This window comes from Cynocephalus volans, chromosome 7 (genome assembly GCF_027409185.1).
Source record: "Cynocephalus volans isolate mCynVol1 chromosome 7, mCynVol1.pri, whole genome shotgun sequence".
Classification (NCBI taxonomy): Eukaryota; Metazoa; Chordata; class Mammalia; order Dermoptera; family Cynocephalidae; genus Cynocephalus; species Cynocephalus volans.
This window is the reverse complement of record NC_084466.1, coordinates 132,235,972-132,248,299: the sequence shown is the minus strand read 5'-3', so window position 1 is coordinate 132,248,299 and position 12,328 is coordinate 132,235,972. Positions and strand designations below refer to the sequence as shown.

General features: G+C 53.4%; 1 protein-coding gene across 2 annotated transcripts; it reads right to left on the bottom strand.

Moving 5' to 3' along the window:
* Positions 1 to 324: 324 nt before the first annotated feature.
* On the bottom strand, positions 325 to 10,271 carry SFXN3 (sideroflexin 3). Of its 2 annotated transcripts, none has more exons than XM_063102542.1 (11): positions 10,210 to 10,271; positions 8,856 to 9,019; positions 5,662 to 5,832; positions 5,229 to 5,327; positions 4,764 to 4,839; positions 4,518 to 4,603; positions 4,120 to 4,247; positions 3,883 to 3,932; positions 2,629 to 2,678; positions 2,070 to 2,117; positions 325 to 1,800 (listed from the first exon to the last, which is right to left on the bottom strand). In XM_063102542.1, the coding sequence occupies exons 2-11, from the start codon at positions 9,014 to 9,016 to the stop codon at positions 1,704 to 1,706; spliced, it is 966 nt and encodes a 321-aa protein (XP_062958612.1). In that variant the 5' UTR covers positions 9,017 to 9,019; positions 10,210 to 10,271; the 3' UTR covers positions 325 to 1,703. The 2 variants fall into 2 exon arrangements, with proteins under 2 accessions (XP_062958612.1, XP_062958611.1); XM_063102541.1 differs by having other exon boundaries at positions 10,186 to 10,233.
* Between the last annotated feature and the right edge of the window lie 2,057 nt (positions 10,272 to 12,328).

Here is a 12,328-nt window from a genome sequence, read left to right as displayed (position 1 = left end):
ATCATTCTCCCAGGGAAGAGCAAAATGAAGGCAGGACTCTATCTGCTGAGGGAATAGAAGGTGGAGGCATCCACATCCACCTCTACTTTCGTGCTCAGAGTGCTAATGGGAGGAGGATTTTCTAATCTCAGAGCACCCTCTGCTGGGAGATGAGGCTCCCTACAGAAGGAGAGGGAAGAGACTAAGAAATAAACTTTGTGGGGAGAGAAGGGAAGGCTGCAGGCAGGTACTCAGGACATGGAATCAAGTGAAGACAGGAAGTAGACAGGTTTGCAGTTTATTGAGTAACAATGGCATTATTAGCTGTTATCATGGGGGGCAGTTGATTGGGGGGAGCAGGGAAGTGGTCTCGGAGGATCCCACTGGGGCCCTTGCATCTGTCCCACCCACTGCTTCAACCAGATGTCATGGGAGTTAGAGTCAAGGTCTAACTCTACACTCTGTGAATGTACCACTGCCCAGTCCACGCCCAAGTCCATCTTCCATTTGGACCAGCCATTGATGCCTGGCCCCTTCCTCTTCTTGGAATTGGAGGCGGAGGTAGGGGCAGGACCAAGCCTCAAGAAAGAGAAGGTGTAGGGCTAGCTGGTTAGCTCAGTTGGTTAGAGCGTGGTGTGGATAACACTAAGGTCCAGGGTTCGATCTCTGTACCAGCCAGCCACAAAAAACAAAGCAAAAACAGGGGAACTAAGGTGGGGGTTTTGCTGAACGTCTAATAGGGTCAATGGAACAACCAAATTCCCTGTCTGAAGATTGTACACTCCAGGCCTAGCTGCCCTTCAGGGTGTCCTAGTTACACCCACTGAGATACCTGTGAAGTTTAAGCACCATCCCCACAGCAGTGTCCCTCTGTGAGAGGGTGCGGTGGGAGCTCTTAAAGGGGAATGCTTTGTCTGCCTTTGTGGCTTTTTGGTTGGGGGAGGGGATTGGGATTGTGGGATTTAGTTTGAGGTTGTAAGGTCAGAGTAGACCAAGAACTCCTAAGATGGTGCCTAAAGATGCCCACATTGCAATGTGGGGGAGGTGAGGGAGACGGCAAGGTCAGCACAGGATATTGGCACTCCTTTGCTCTGGTAGACGAGAGGAAATGGAGCTACTCCAGGATGTGCTGGTGGCACTGAGAGATGCATGAGCCCCCTGCCTCCTTTATCCCAACATGTCTTCCTCTGCCAGCCCAGTTCCCGAGTCAGCTTTGGGAGCCAGGTGTCAGAAACCTGAAGGATTCACCCCAGTCTGGCCTGTTAGTGTCTCTCAGTCTCTATCCTGAGATCCTGGGGCTCCTCCTATGTCCAGAAGGGGTGAGGTGCTGTCAGATATGACTAGTGGAATGGTTTAGGGAAGGAAGTCACACCTGTACCCTGGCTAGCTGGCAGGTGGGCGGGAAGCTGGATATCAGAATATCCCAGGACAGCATGTCTGCTCCTAGCTCTCAGGACCAAATGCTCACATACATGCATGTATTATGTATGTATATGTGCAGACACACAAGCACAGGAGGGAGGGGTATGTGACCCTACTCTCTGAAACCAGGGAGGAGAGAAAAAGGCTTATGGGGGTACCTCCCCCAGCCTAATGGATTGCTGGTCTCTATGGCTGCTTTCCCACCAAGCCCCCTGCCCAGTGCCAGGCAAATGGGCAAGTAGCAGGGATGGCAAGGCTCCACCAAAGCAGAAAGGTGAGGGAGGGGACTGGCTGATCTTCCCTCAAAGCCCCTTGTTGTAGTACACCACTTCGATGCTGGGGTTTTGCTCATGGATTTGAGCTCTCAGCTCTGGCTCCAGCCTGCTCACATATATGGAGCTGCAACAGAACAGCACAGAACAGCTGAATGTCCCCTGAACCCAACATCCAACAGGCCCAGGGATCACCATCCCTCCTCCTCCCAGGCTGAAGAATCCTCTCCTTCTACTGCCAGAAGGGCTGGCTCACTGTCATTCCCCCACCTCCAAAATCAATTGAGTGCCTGCCAGGCCTCCTCCCAGAGCACACTGAAGAACCCTAGGGTCAGTTGGTCCAGAGATGTGGAGACCTGTGCAGAGCCCTCAGTGGAGCCCGGGGGCAGCTCTTACCTCCTCTGGGGGAATAGGGCACAGCACAGTGGGGTGGCAAATACCAGGCTGGGGGAGAAGAGCATTGGAAAGGTTTGTGAAGCTTTGGCCTGAGGGTATTCCCTCCCTGCACCCCACCTCATCCCTGGAGATAGTCCGTAGAGATGGAGATTGATTAAAGCCCAAAGGACCTTTTAGGAGCATTAAACCCAACCCTGACATTAGGTTCTGACTGAGGAAAGAGCCTCCAAGGCAGTGATCCAAAAGCCTATAGCCAGTAAGTGGCAGAAGCAGGAATTGAATGGGCGTGAAACTCTTGGTTGATACCAAAAGGTATATTTCCATGGTTTCCCCATGTCTACAAGATGAAGACTGGAACCTCCTCAACTAAACTCTTGACCTTCAAGGACAGGGACCACCCCCTAACACACACAGAATGCTGTACAGGTGACAAAGATATATAACAGCTGAAGTATGTATGAATGATGCATATAAACATCTTAAAGACAGTGAATACCCACCCACATCCGTTACGGAAAAGGTGCTCCCACACCCCCTACCTAACTCCCTGCACACTTACCAGAAACCCACCAGTCCCACCTGCAGGGGTGCCCCCAGCCAGGGGCGGCGCTGTAGGGAGACAGAGAGACAATGGATGGCTTGTGTCCCCTGCCCCCCAATCCCTGTCCCATTTCACCCACCATGGCTCTATCCCATCAGCCCTGCCTTTGAGCCCTTGGATATGTGGCCCTTTTCTTTGTCCCAAGCCTGTGACAGGACAGCCTTCCACTCCAGCCAGGCCTGTTCGCTGACCACCCTCCCTGGCATCCCATCACCCCTGCTTGCCTCTCCAGATTGGTTCCCGTGGCATTCTTCCCTCACTTCCTCCAGGAGCTGCTTTCCTCAGGAAGCCTCCTCTGAACCTCCACTCACTTTCTCCCATCTCAGTAACATGCATCTGTCCCTTTTAAAACACATCTTCTGCTTGGCGCATCCTTCTCAATTTGCTCTGGACACAGGGACCACCATTCTGTTCCTCAGATGTGCAAGCCTGTTCCTACCTTTGCACTGGCTGTTCTCTCCACCCCAAACACTCTTCTCTGTGCTCTTTGCCCATCTGTCTCCTTCTCATCTTTTGGGACTTCAGAGAGCCCTCTCTGGCCACCCTATCTAAACAGCTCTCCCCAATTAGTCTCAGCTACCCCGCCCCACTGGTTTCCTATAAATCACCTATTGCAACTTATGATGATATATTTTTTGGTTGCCTCCTTATTTATTGGTGTTTGCACTATGAACTTCATGAGGACGGGGACTATGACTTTTGTTTAGTGCTGTCTCCTTAGCCCTAAAATATGCCTGGTACATAGTTGGTGCTTAATAAATATTTGTGAATAAATGATTCAGTGAACCAGCCAGAGCTTATATTCCTGTGCCTTGCTTCCCTATCCTTTTTGTGCATGCGTGTTTATGTGTGCTCCTATGAGTGCTTCTGTGTGTTTATGGCTGTTAGGGGGTGACAGCATGAATATGATATCAAGCGTGACTATGATAGTCCATCCCTGTGTGTGTGTCAGAGGCCTCTGTGTTGACACCAGTTTCCTTCAGGACAGAAATCATTTCCTTCCTCCCCTGGTCTTCTCCTCCTGCTCCCTCCATGTTCCTTCACCCCAACCCAATTCATTCTTGCTGAATGAATGAAGGTGGAGGGTATGGCACAGGGGTCAGGAGAACAGGTGGCAAGTGTTAGACTCAGGCCAGGCTGGGGAGAGGGTCAGGGACTGGTCTTCTTCCAGCCACCCCGACTTCCAGGATAGGAGAGGTGAGTGTCGCCTACCTTCAGGAAGTCTTTCTTTTCCAGAATGTCCATGATCACTGGGGGAATGGCTGAGGGGAGAGCAGGGCAGGCAGAGAGGGAGTTAGTGGAGTCAAAGTTGGGAACCCTAAGGAAGGGAACCCCTTCACATCTTCTCCCACTCTCCCCAGAGTCTTACTGTCCCCAGAGTCCTCAAAAGCCCCTGACAACACCACCCTTCTCCCAGAGCCTCCCATACCCCCACCACTCCTGCCTCACCCATGGCAGGAATCGCCATGCAGATTCTTGATATCACCACCTGGAAGATGCCCTGCTTGGCTGCGGTCACCGAGTGGCCAAGCCTCTGACCTGCCTCATCAGTCACTGGGATGCCCACCTTCAGCTCCCTAGGAAGGGAAGGGATTGGGGTCAGATTAGAGCCCCAAATCTCCCATGCAATGCCCTAATGGGCAGCTACTCCCCAGAGTCCCCTCACACATCCTAGATTCAAAGGCTGGTTCTTCCACCCAAGGATCCCAGGGTCAGTCTGAGATGAGTTCCAGCAGCTTATGTTCAGGGAGGGAAAGGAGCATCCCCATTCTGGGCTGGTCCACATGGCTGAATGGCATACCACATGCACACTGGGCGTGCATGTGCTAGCAGCTGGGTCCACTCACCTCTGCCTCATCAGGGGGATGTTGATGCAGTTGGCAGCTGCCACAGCTGCAAAGGGCACGAATCTGCCAACCAAGGGCGGCAGGTGCTAGGGGAGGAAAGGTGTTGTTCAGTGGCCCTGAGGGCCATGGGGTGGTAAGGGACTCGGGAAAGATAAGGGGGAGCATGTAGGTCAGGACTGTAGTGGTGGTAGGAAAGAAGGAGGCAGAGAGAGAATGAATGGGGGCCACTGGAGTGAGGGTCTTTACCTTGGTGAGGGATTTGAGTCCCAAAGCTGTGGCCACAGCCCCGGTGGTGGCACTCACATAGGCTGTTCCCAGTTGTCTGTGGGTGGAAGAGCCTGGTCACAAGGGAACAGTGAAGAGTCCAGCATGTGGCTCTTTCCTTTAGGGACATGCCAAACCCTCAATACATGAAGTGTAGGAGGGTAGCCTCATTGCAGAGAAAGCCTCACCCACTCCCCCGCTCCAGTGTAAACTTGTCTGGAAAACTCAATCCCTCGCTTTGGAGAGGGTGGGTCCCCCAAACCACACAGAGAGGACCTCACACCCTCAGGGGAAGTGGGGTTGGGGGGGGGGCAGGATGAGAGGAGAGAGCCAAGTCCCTGGCCTCACAGGCCCATATGTAACAGGAGCAAAAAGGAGAGGGCAATAGTGGGCTGGGAGAAGAGGGTCCCACAGGGCACTACAGCAATTCCGGGGACGAACTCTCACCCCACAGTGATGGGCGCATCGCCACTGCGGTTGGAGTAGTTAACGACAGCATTGAAGGACTGATTCACCCACTGCCAGAACACCACAGTTGGGGTCTTCCTGAGGGAACAAAGACACTTACTTCTGCCCCTTCTACTGTGTCCCTCATCCTTGGACCCCTAGAATGAAATCCCAAAGATTATTGCCAAATCCTCAGAAGGAACCCAGTTGATGACTCTAGAACCTACTCTGGTAACCCCTGCATGTTCCTTCCATAAACACATCCATTGTCTCTGGGGTGTGAGGACCAGTTCTGACGAGTGGAAGTGATTCTAACAGAAGCACTCACCCACCCACTGTTCTCTGTCCAAATTGGCCCAGAGAGAAAGCACCAAGTCTCCAAGACATGTTCTACCTTAGAGTACTCAGGAAAGGGACATGGGACAAGACCTACTTGTAGAAGGTGAGCATGCAACCGGTGATGGTCATGTTCATGGGCACCTGGGCTGACATGCGGCCAATCAGGACCACCTTCTCTCCGGTGTCTGGATGGAAAGCAGAGTCGTACACATACTTGGCCCTCCACAGCTGGTCCTCAGTGAGCCCTGGGGCCACCACGCCGGCCCTGCAGAAATTGGCAAGGAGCAGACAGGCTATCCTAGAGGCAGATTTGCCTTCCCAGGCCCCACCTGCCCAGGTCCGGGGTACTCTGGACAGAGAATCAGGAACTTTCCCCCAGTCTCAAAATAAAGGAGGTCCTTGTCTGTGGGGGAGAGCCAAAGCTTCCCAGAAGTGGAGGCTGCTATTTCTATTTCCCTTCTAGCCACACAAAGGTGGGGTGCCCTTCTGTTTCTGAGAAAATGCTGTGTGCTGTGGATTGAATGTCCTCCAAAAGCTCACTGAAACTTAATCACCACTGTAACCGTGTTGAGGGTGGGAAATCCTATTATGGTAATTGAAAGGTAGGGCCTTTAAGAGGAGATTAAATTGTGAGGACCATGCCCTAGTGAGTGGATTAATCCATTGATGGTTTAATGGTGGTCATGGGTGTGATTATGATGGCTTTATAAGAAGAGGAAGTGAGGAGTTACTCTCTCTTGGTCAAGCCATTTGCTGTGTGATACTCTACATCTCTGTGGAGCCACCTCCAAGAACAAGGCCCTCACCAGATGCGTTCCCTGGACTTTAGACTTCCCAGCCTCTCAAACTGTAAGCAGTAAATATTGTTTCTTTGCAAATTACCTAGTTTCAGGTATTTCCATTACAAGCAACAGAAATGGACTAATACAGAAAATTGGTACCAAGAAGTGGGGTGTTGCTTATAACAAATACTTGAAAATGTGGAAGTGGCTTTATAACACAGTGTTGGGCAGAGGCTGGAAGAATTTGAAAGAGCAGAAAAAGTCTAGATTCTGGTGGGAATTTAGAAGACAAGAAAGTCAAGGAAAGTTGGGAACATCTTAGAGACTGGTTAAGTGGTGGTGACCAGAATGCCAACAGATATATGGACAACAAAGGCCATGCAGAGGAGGTCACAGATGGAAATGAGGAAGAGTTTATTGGAAACTGGAGCAAGAGTCACCCTTGTTATAAAGTTGCAAGAAACGTGGCTGCATTCTGTTTATGCCCCAAAGTGTTATGGAATGTGGCACTTAAATGTGCTGACCCAGGGTATTTGGCAGGAGAAATTTATAAACAGCAAAGTATTCAGTCATCTGTATGGCTACTTGCAACAGACTATGCTGAATTATCGCAGAAAAGGCATGAAGTAAAGCTGAAATTTATAGGTAAAAAAGAAGCACAGGGTAAAAAATTGTAGAACTCTCAGCTTGGCCACATAAAGAGTGAGAAAGTCTGTTTGAAAGAGGAAATGAGGGTGTAGCCCAGTGACCCTTTGCTAAGGTTAGTATGGAAGGAAGAGATTATCAAGAGAAAGGAAAAAAGACTTTGAAGGCATTTCAGAGATCTTCAGGCTGCTGTTCCCATCACTGGTCCAGGGGCCTAGGGAGAGAGAATGGTCTCAGGGAATAGTCTCAAGGTGCCCTCCATGGGCTTGCTGCTCAGGTTCACCTCAGGATGCTTTTCGCATACCCTGGCTGCTCTGGCTGCTCCAGCTGTGGCTAAATTGGCCCGAGGAGTGGCTGGACCTGAAGCTTTGGAAGATACAAGCCAGAAGCCTTGGCAGTGTCCATGTGGTGTTAAGTCTGCAGGTTCCCAGAATGCCAGAGCTGTGCTACCCAGATTTCAAAGGATATATGGAAAAGCCTAGGGGCCCAGGAAGAGACCTGTTTCAGGGGCAGAGTTACCACATAGGGCCTTCACTATAGCAATGCCAAGCAGGAACGTGGGATCAGAGTTGCAGCAGAGAATCCCATGTCTAGTGGAAACATGACAGCAGGACTTCCATAGACACCCCAGCAATGCCAGCCTGGGAGAGATAAAGCATGGCTGGGAGACCAAGAAAGCCATAGGAGTGGGGCTGCCCAAAGACTTGGAGGCCCAATCCCTGTACCAGTGTGCAGAGAATGCTGAACAAGGAGTCTAGGTATATGATTTGCCAGCTTTAAGATTTGACGCCTGCCCTGCTGTGTTTCAGTCTTTTGTAGGACCTGTTATTCCTTTCTTCTGGCCTATTTCTCCCTTTCTGAATGGGAATATGTGCCCTATGCTTGTTCCCCCATTGTATCTGGGTAATAGATAACTTGTTTTGATTTTACAGATAGGACTTTGAATTAAAACAAGTTAAAACTTCGGGAATGAAGTTATGTATTTGTATGTGAAAAGAACATGAGTTTTGGGGGACCAGGAGCAGAATGCTATGGATTGAATGTCCCCCTAAAGCTCATTGAAACTTAATCACTGCTGTAACAGTGTTGAGGGTAAGAAATCTTTTTATGGCAATTGAAAGGTGAGGCCTTTAAGAGGTGATTAGATTATGAGACTATGCCCTTATGAATGGGTTAATCTATTGATGGTTTAGCAGTGGTCATGGGTGTGGTTATGATGGCTTTATAAGAAGAGGAAGTGAGGAGTTACTCTCTCTTGGTCAAGCCCCTTGCCATGTGATACTCTACATCTCTGTAGAGCCACCTCCAAGAACAAGGCCCTCACCAGATGTGTTCCCTGGACTTGAGACTTCCCAGCCTCTGAAACTGTAAGCTATAAATACTGTTTCTTTACAAATTACCCAGTTTCAGGTATTTCCACTATAAGAAAGAGAAACAGACTAATAGGTTGGGCCATAGGTGATGGTGGTTACCAATGAATCAAAAATGGCTGGGAGCATTTCAAGAGTTTTTCCTCCTGAAGACAAGGGGGGGTGCCCCCTACCTCCTTGGGACTCTACTTTGAGTCTCTTTGTCCTTGCAGAGGGTGGTCCAGCAGTGGGCTAGGATGTAGAGGATCTGTGAGGCACAGAGTAGCTCCCACCCTGGTAAATATCAATGCCTCATCCTCAACCCAAACACCCTAAAATCCTGTGGGTTAAAGCTCTGTACCATAGTTGTCTGTGATGTCAGCAGATGGGGCCAGAGTGAGGGTGTTGAGGAGTGGGACAGGATCACTCTGAAGCTTGAGAAAGCAAGTACAAAACATACTATATTTATGGCAGGGAATGAGACCCTGGGGAACAGATGGGGGGAGGGTCACCTGTAGTTCTGCACGATGTTCCGGGAAGCTTCCAGCTGTACCCCAGACAGCAGCAGATTTCGGGGATCAGTAACAGTGAAGAAGTGCCGAGCTCTGCCCCGGAAAGTGCTTTGGTCCCAGCGAGGTTCTTGGATGTTGATATTTAAGGGCAATTCACCCATTTTCTGCAGGGCAGGGAGAAAGGTCAGACGGCTCCAAGGAGGGGATCAAAGGGCTCTACCTGGGGGAAACATTGGTGGTCCTGATCTCGTCCCTGAGCCTATCACCAGTCCCTTCAGGAGCTCAAGATGACTCCAGGTAGGTAAGCAAGGGTTGGGGGAGATCTGTTTCCTAGGCAATGTCCTAGCCCAGGGACCTGCAGCCACTGGAGGAGGGGGAGGGAAAGACTAGGACCAGGAAAACAGATTTCCTTGTGCTCTAGCCTGATGCAGATTTTCGTGAGTGAGGATTTACGTGTGTGTGGATGATGCATGAGTAGCAACTAACTCCCATGCAGCTACTTATGGCTCTGGAAGCACAAAAATGTAGAATGTACACATTATGCTCCTGTCAGCTTTAGGCCCCAGCTGCCCTGAGACCTAGATGCACACCTCCAACGCTGTTTGGAAAGCTAGCATAAGACATCCCACACTCCACCCCCTGATTAATGGAGAGTCATTGACCACCCAGGGCTTATCTGCTCCAGATCTCAAACAGGGACTGTGATGTAGCCATGTGTGTGCACAAGGCCTTCTCCAGACACATCTTCCCCAACCCACACTGAATGACCCAAGGCTCTTTCTGTTCCTTGGCTGGGCAGGGCTGGCACAGACACCCTCCTCCTCTCTCTGAGCCACCTACCTCTGGAAAAGAGCAGGATTCGGTGGATACCCCCTCCACTCAGCACAGAGAGGAACGCCTGGAGCAGCCATCTGGCTGTATTAGGCAAAATCCTACAGAATGACTAATCTGCTCCAACCACACTTCCTCCCTCACAGGCAGACACACCCTGCTCTCTCTCACACACACTCACATACCCACACACAAAGACACCATCACGCATGCCCTAAGCAGACATACAAACAGGGTGGACACGCCCTGTATGCACCGGCCCACGAAGACCATGACACACACTCTACCCATATCCATCAGTTGTGGACACTTGAATGTGTAACTGCACACAACCCCACCCTGACATTCCTCCCCCAGCCAACCTCCCCCTGCACCCCATGGACCTCTTTAGAGCCGAAGATATTGAATCAGACGGGACAGAGAGCGCATTTCAAGGCAGACCTCCTTCCCTTGCCCCCAGCCCTTAACCCTGGACTCCCCAGACTCTCCCCGAACCTACCCGGACAGCAGAGCGAGCACTCACGCTTTCTGGGCTCCTGGCTTCTGCAGCTCTCAGACCCGCCTTCCTCTCTGCTCGTCGCCGCGGCACCCCCAGCCATCACATGGGACGTCACGTGTTATGCTGACCAGCAGGGAGGGGCGGGGGCTCCCGGGACTGATCCGATCTGTGGGTACGGAGATTGGCAGAGCCTGGGGGCGGTGGGTGTCATTTTGGGGCGATACCCCTGGCTTGGGCCACCGGTACCAGGCCCTACGCTGCCTTCCAGAGCCAGTCGTATCGCGGGCATCAGTTCTGGACCCCTCCCCAGACAGAGAGAGGAGGGGAGGAGCCTCGGGCGCTGTCCGCGTTGCTTGCAGTCCCCTGGCAGGCCTCAGGAGGCACCCGGTCCCTGTAGTAAGGGGTTTAGGTGCCCGGGGAGAAAGCTCACGGTACGCAGGACACAGGTGGGCACCGTGGAGGGGCGGTCCTCTGATGGTGTGCATGAGGGACTCGGGTTACCGCTGGTTTGTTTACTTGATGGCTGCCTTGGCAATGGCCTCGGCCTGCTTGTCCCCCTGGGCTCCTACTCCAGTATCCACAAGCTCTTCTCTCAGTACCTCGGCATTCGCATCCCTTCACAGCCCCGTTTCTATCGTGCCTGTGCCCCTTCTATGTCCCCAGCCCTCTCCTTGCTCCCTCTCTGAAACCCTTAGCTCCACTGTGTCCCCGTCTGCTTGTGCCCGCAACCCCCACAGACCGTAGCCCCAGTCCCTGGGTTGTGAGGGGCAGAAGGCTCAAGGAACTCTGTCTCATCCCACCGAGTGCATCAGAAGGATTCTTCCTCTCCCTAGTGTCCTGGGACCAGATGCCCCGTCCTGCGACCTTTCCAGAACTGGGTGGCCAGTAAGACACCTATTGACACAGAAGGAGGATGCAAGCGAGGACGGCACCCTCGGCCACACGCACTCTCAGCTCACCCAGTCACCACACATAGCCCGCCTGCCGCACGCACAGCGCCAGCCCGCGCTCCCGCTCATCGCAGGCTCACGGCCCGCCCTGGTGACATTCCCCTACTGAGGCTTCAGGGGTGACCTCGAGGGGGTGGCAATTCCAAGAGCCCCCGTTGCTGGCTTGGCCGGGAGAAGACGCGGTTCTAGTGGGAGGGGGCAGGCTGAGACCCAAGCCCTAAGCTGGAGAGGCGGGATGGGCTCCAGAACTGGAACGGGTAGAACCCAGCGGCCCCAGGCCAGGTGACTAGCGGCTGTCCCGGGCGCCCCAGCGAGGTGCCGGAAGGGAGTGACTGGCGGCCCCACCAGCCAATGGGAGGCCGGGGCTGCGCGGGCCCGCCCTCTTCCCGCAGCCCGGCGGGGCGTGGGCGGGGCCCCGGCTGCTGCAGTCGCTGGCGCCCGAGGGCAGGCGAGGCCGGTGAGCGGGGGCCCAGCCCGAGAGGCGGGGGGCCGGGAGGGCCGGGCTGTGGGTGGGTGCTGCGTTCTGGCTCCCAGAGCTGCTCTGGGGGAGTTTGCCCCGGGTTCTGTGCGGGATGTTGCGTGGCCCTCGCCAGTAGATCCTCCCCGCAAACCCGAAAGAGGTTCACGCAACCTCTTTATACCGGGAACCGCAGCCTGGGGGCCGGGGAACCTCCGGGTGCTTCGGCCGCAGCTGTCCCAGGTCCTGAAGCCCTGCCCTCGAGGCGCAGACCGCGGAGGCTGGCCCGTACCGCACACACAGGAGAGTTGGTGAACTGTCCTGATCCCTCATTGCTTCACACCGCTTGGAGCCCCAGGCCCGCAGGAATCCCATCCCCACTCGGAGTGAGGGGTCAGAGAGGTTTCCTCCGCCTTGTATAAACGACTCCAAAAGTCCGCGATGGCGCCTGGACCAGGCAGTTCTCCAGCTGGGGGTGGGAGAGGTGGGGAGACTAAGGCATGCGAGGGCAAGATGCTCAAACCAGTGGGAGGGTGGCAGGAGGTGCAGCATTCACACCCCACCCTCAATCCCTGCTCTCCCTGCCCAGGCCTGGAGCACACACCCCTGAGAGGAAGCGCAAGTGAGGGGCTCCGCGTCACTGAGACCCCAGCCCCGCACAGAAGGCTCATGCAGCTCGGAGCACGCGGGGCTGGCCTCGAGGGCTAGCGGATTCCTCCCGGACCTGTAGGGCGCC

Excerpts from the sequence above, each read along its gene's own strand:
- SFXN3 (XM_063102542.1), bottom strand. The coding sequence starts at position 9,016 with ATGGGTGAATTGCCCTTAAATATCAACATCCAAGAACCTCGCTGGGAC. Across the intron at positions 5,833-8,855 it reads AACATCGTGCAGAACTACAG|GGCCGGCGTGGTGGCCCCAG; the intron begins GTGACCCTCCCC and ends CAATTTCTGCAG. Across the intron at positions 2,679-3,882 it reads AAAAGAAAGACTTCCTGAAG|CGCCGCCCCTGGCTGGGGGC; the intron begins GTAGGCGACACT and ends GTCTCCCTACAG.